Source organism: Mus pahari, chromosome 1 (assembly GCF_900095145.1).
Source record: "Mus pahari chromosome 1, PAHARI_EIJ_v1.1, whole genome shotgun sequence".
Classification (NCBI taxonomy): domain Eukaryota; kingdom Metazoa; phylum Chordata; class Mammalia; order Rodentia; family Muridae; genus Mus; species Mus pahari.
The window spans coordinates 46,360,802-46,365,919 of record NC_034590.1 but is presented as its reverse complement, the minus strand read 5'-3'; the positions used below and the strand labels follow the sequence as shown (position 1 = coordinate 46,365,919).

Sequence of the window (5,118 nt, the reverse complement as noted above, 5' to 3'; positions counted from 1 at the left end):
ACAGAGCACTGTGTTTCTAATCACCTTTTACCAAGTCAGAATCATCTTACCACTTCACCACATAAATTTCTTCAAGCCTATCTATCCATGGGGCCCAAATTTGATATTTGCATCTCCTATCTTTTCATACTTGGCCACCTCATTCATAAACTCTTTTCTTCCCCCGCAAAATGCTTCAGTATAGGAATGCTATATGATGAGCAGAATGAACCTAGCTTAGTGATTAGGATAATGTGGGAAGCAGGATTTCAAAGTCTCCATAAGAAAACAACAAGGTAGAATCGGATCTGGAGCCAAGCTTGGGTTCCACATTTCATGGTTTGTTCTGTTTTGTTTGGGTGAGATGACTTGTTTTAACTCTAAACTTGACACAGTCTAGACTCACCCAAAAAAAAAAAAAAAAAAAAAAGTCTCAGTGAGCAATTGGGTTGGCCTGTGGCATATTGGGGAAGGGTTATCTTAACCAATATGGGAAGATCCAGTCCATTGTTGGTGGCACCGTTCCCTAGGAAGGGCGCCCTGAACTGTTTCATAATGGGCACAAGCAATCAAGCAGGCAAGTGAATGTACATGCATTAGTTTCTTCCTGTTCTTCACTGTGGATGTGGTGTGAAAAGTTGCTTTAAGTGCCTTGATTACCCACAATGATGGACTGTAACATGGAATTGTGAACTAAGTTAACCTTTGCCCGAGTGTTTTATTATAGAAACAGGAGTGACACTGGATCACAGGGTGTCATGTAGCCCAGCTTGGTTTTTAACCTTGCTATGTAATCAAGAATGACTTTCAACTCCTGATCCTCCTGCCTCCACTTCCCAGGAGCTAGGATTACAGGGGCATAACCATACCTACATAGTCCATGAACTTTTTCTTTAATTGTAGGACTGAAAATTGAACCATGGGCTTCCTGCGTATTAAGTTGCATTTTTCTTGACTGTGCAGTTTTATGCAAGTTAGTTGATATTTTTGAGCCTTGCAACTTATGTGGCTGGTGTGAAAGTTGTACTAACTAGCACCTGTAGAGTGTCTGGAGATGTGACAGTAGCTGTTAGTCACCTTGGTTCTCTTTTGCCTGGACCTCTTCTAATGCTCTCAGCTGCACTGACTGCCCAGCTCTGTCTACAGCAACCAGCTTAGCATAGGCTTGAATTTTATTCAGGTACCTGCCTTCCTCCTGCATGCAACTAACTACTTCTCCCCAACTTCTGTCATCCTATCAGTTTCTATACTAGACAAATCTTGCTATCCATCAGTATGAAACCCTAATGTGTGGGAGAATTGCCACCACTGAGTCAATCTGTAACCAATGCTTGGCAAAACTCCAGATAAATTTGTTTCCTCTTCCTGCCTCCCACTATCCTGAGATATAGTAACGTAGCTTCTTGGAGTGCCTGGGCTTCATACCTATGCCCCCGAGTCCCTCAGAATTCAGTAGGCAGTGGGGATTGTTGGTTAATTATGCTTAATATACTAGTCTATCAGTGACTATACTTCTATTCCTAACTCTTGAGGCTTCTCTATACCTACTGACAATACATAAGTTCTTCTTCACACTGTTCTAGGAAACCCAGATATAAAAATTATTTAAATGACAAATTTAATGGTTTTAACAGTTAAAATATAAATAAAGCTTTAGTCGGCCTTTGATTTGTGAACATGGAGTTATAAAAATCTGTATCAGAATTGTAAGTCTCTTCCATTAAGACTACACTATAAAGTTATCTCTGTTAATGCTTGTAGAAATGGCTGGAAAGCCAGTACCCTTTGCTTATTCCAGACCTGTTCTTCTTTACTTAAGAAACAAGAGATTATTAACAATGAAATGGGGAGCAACTTTTTGTTTTCATTAATCATCATGGCCTGTTCCTATTGCCTCTCCCTTCTCCCTTTGATTTAGTTTTTTCAGTTGTCTGCTTTCTTCAGATGATGACGATGATAGTGATGATGATGATGATGATGATGATGATGACGATGACAACGATGATGATGACAATGACCACAGCAAGTATGCCAGGTATCAGACACCTTCTTATACCCTTACCTGGCTTCTTCATGTAACTCTCACTGCACAACTGTGAAGTTTTCTCTGTAACATATCTCTATATTATAGATAAGAAACAGAAGACATGTGACCTACTTACATAGCTACATTGTCTTTCTGAGCTCTCCTATGCAGGCAATGTGGCTTCAAAGTGTTGGTGCTTCACCCCCATATTACCCTGTCTCAAACCCCACCCTCCATTCTTCCTCCTCAAACAATACTTCCACTGGCAAGAACATGTTCCTTGTTACTAATGCAGCCTCCCCACAGCCACTAGCTATTGCCTGCCCCTCCATCTCTTCTTTGGGGTCAAAACATCTCCACTTTTTCTCTGATATTCTCCATGGTTTCCTGTTTTGACTATCATGCACTATCACCCCCTGTTCCATGTGTACCATTGTGAGACCATTCCCCAAAGAATTCGTAAGCCATACTTAAGTAAATAGAGACAGAGCATATGCTAGACTTCCTCTATGTTGACTGGATGAGGAGTGTCACCGAAGCTGTGATTTCAATGTGTCTACTCCCCGTCGAAGGTTGAATTGCATCACTCTCCCACCTACACTGAAGTCCTAATTCCCAGTAGCTCAGAATGGGAACTCGCTTGTAAACAAGGGCATTGCAAATGCATTTTGTTAGGATAAAGTCATTAGGGATAGCCTCTAGCCCAAAGTGAGCAGTGGTCTCATAAAATGGAGGAAATTAGAAAATGACTTGATAGTGAGGGCAGACACCATGGAAACAGGTCTCCTAGTCAGTGAACACTAGATAATTTCTGCACTACATGAGAAGCTATGGTAGAGACTCTTAGCATGTAGAACTAACCATCTCAACTGGAGTCTTAACCTCAGGCCCTTTGCCTCCACATCTGTGAAGCAGTAAACTACTGTCCAAATGTCTCAGTTTGTCAAGTTTTCTCATAATAGCCCTAGCAAATGAAAATGCCACTTGAGATATTTTCTATAAGGGAGCAAAATATTTCTCAGTGGGTGACATGTTTGCTGTGAGCTCAGATCTCCAACACCCACATACAAACCCCGGCATGGAGTGTGAGTATGGAGACAGACAGGTCCTGGAGTCACTGCTCACACTATCTAACTGATCAGTGAGCAGGATTTGGTGAAACATTGTCACAAAAATAAGGTGGACAGCTTTCGAGTCTTGGCTCCAAGATGACCAAAAAAAAAAAGAAGAGACAACGGCCGTGCCAAAAAGGGCCGCGGCCATGTGCAGCCAATTCGCTGCACAAACTGCGCCCGGTGCGTGCCCAAGGATAAGGCCATCAAGAAGTTTGTCATTCGGAACATCGTAGAAGCCGCTGCTGTCAGGGACATATCTGAAGCAAGTGTCTTCGATGCCTACGTGCTTCCCAAGCTCTATGTCAAGCTGCATTACTGTGTGAGCTGTGCCATCCATAGCAAGGTCATCAGGAATCGATCCCGTGAAGCCCGGAAGGACCGGACACCCCCACCACGATTCAGACCTGCTGGTGTTGCACCTCTACCTCCACCAAAGCCCATGTAAAGAGGTGGCTTTTGTAAGGGCAGGAGGAAAACTACTCTGGAAAAATAAAATGGAAGTTGTACTTTAAAAAAAAAAATAAGGTGGACAATGATAGAGAAAGATACCTGACATTAACCTCTGGAATCTGTATGAGTATGCATGGGCACTGGAACACACATATATGTATATGGAAAGGTATATCACATACAAAAAAATCACATCAGTCAGTACATAAATAGATAAAAGATGTTTTCTACTAATTGCATCTTTGTTATTGTATACTGTTGTTTTTATGCTCAATAGTGTAAAATTAATCACTTTTTTTTTTTTTTTGGTTTTTTGATACAGGGTTTCTCTGTATAGCCCTAGCTGTCCTGGAACTCACTTTGTAGACCAGGCTGGCCTCAAACTCAGAAATCCGCCTGCCTCTGCCTCCCGAGAGCTGGGATTAAAGGCGCGCGCGCCACCACGCCCAGCATAATCACATTTTTTTACACTTAATACTTTTTCACAAAATACTTCACAAATCTTTACACCTGTATTTAATTTTGGTTCCAAATCTTGCTCATTGAAATCATCTAGAATCTTGATTCTGTCGAATATTGCATCTGCATCCTTATGACAGTTTCCGTGCTTCCAGGGTAGAGGCTACATCCTCTGGTTCCTGGGAATCAGAAAGTGAATGAATCAATGGTGCTTAGGTGCCTTGACCTCCCAGATAGATATGGAGTCTGAATGAATAGTGATATCTTGATTACTGATTACTAACATGCTTTGTGAATGGCGGATCACCCACAGGCAAACCAAAGTCAGTAAGGTGGAAAATCATTTCTCTTCCCGTTAGAATGACTCACTGGTAATGTGATAAAAGATTCATATCTCCACTATAGTTTTAGAAAATCCATCAGGAGTTTCTGAAAAATAATCAATGAATCAATGATTTAATTCGTGTATCCACAGATCTGTCTCTGCCTCTATGTCTATTGCCTATCTATGTTCATGCCCATTTAGCTACTTCTTGGTCTACCTTCCTATCTATCCAGGTAGATAACTAGCTCAGAGAACAACTCTCTAATAGAGAAAACTCTGGGTGGGATTTTGCCTTTTGTGTGTGTTTGTTGATCCAGTGACTGGCCCAAAGCTCTCTGTTTTAGGATGACAATTTTCATACATCACCAACATTTTCAATATGAATAAACATTATCCCTTGATACTGTAACATGAAAGATGAAGCTTGAACTTCATTTTCTCCTCTCCTGCTGGCATACCATCTCATATATTAGTTATCGTTATCCCCTGGCTGATCTCATTGTCTTTCTATACACTGGGAGAATGAAGGGTCTGAGGTGACCAAGCTCTGAGGAATCCTTCCTGCCAGACAGACATCTATTGAGCCAGACAGACATCTATTGATCCTTTACTCAGGGTGGGGCTGTTTGGTATTGGGAGTTTTTATGTAGATCTTTGTCTTTAAGACAGTGATTCTCTTTTTAAGAGCTGTTTTAGGCAAGAGTTGATAGAGGCAGGAATAGAAGAGGTTTAGTAATTCCATTTTTTCTTCAAAACCCTTTCTT

The 5,118-nt window shown here is 41.3% G+C and overlaps 1 protein-coding gene across 1 annotated transcript; it reads left to right on the top strand.

Annotated features, from left to right (window-relative positions):
• Positions 1–3,229: 3,229 nt before the first annotated feature.
• LOC110334694 (40S ribosomal protein S26-like) lies at positions 3,230–3,565 on the top strand (the record flags this gene model as incomplete). The annotated part of the gene is made up of 1 exon (XM_021216534.1): positions 3,230–3,565. A coding segment is annotated over one exon (336 nt), but the record flags the coding sequence as incomplete, so codon positions are not given.
• Between the last annotated feature and the right edge of the window lie 1,553 nt (positions 3,566–5,118).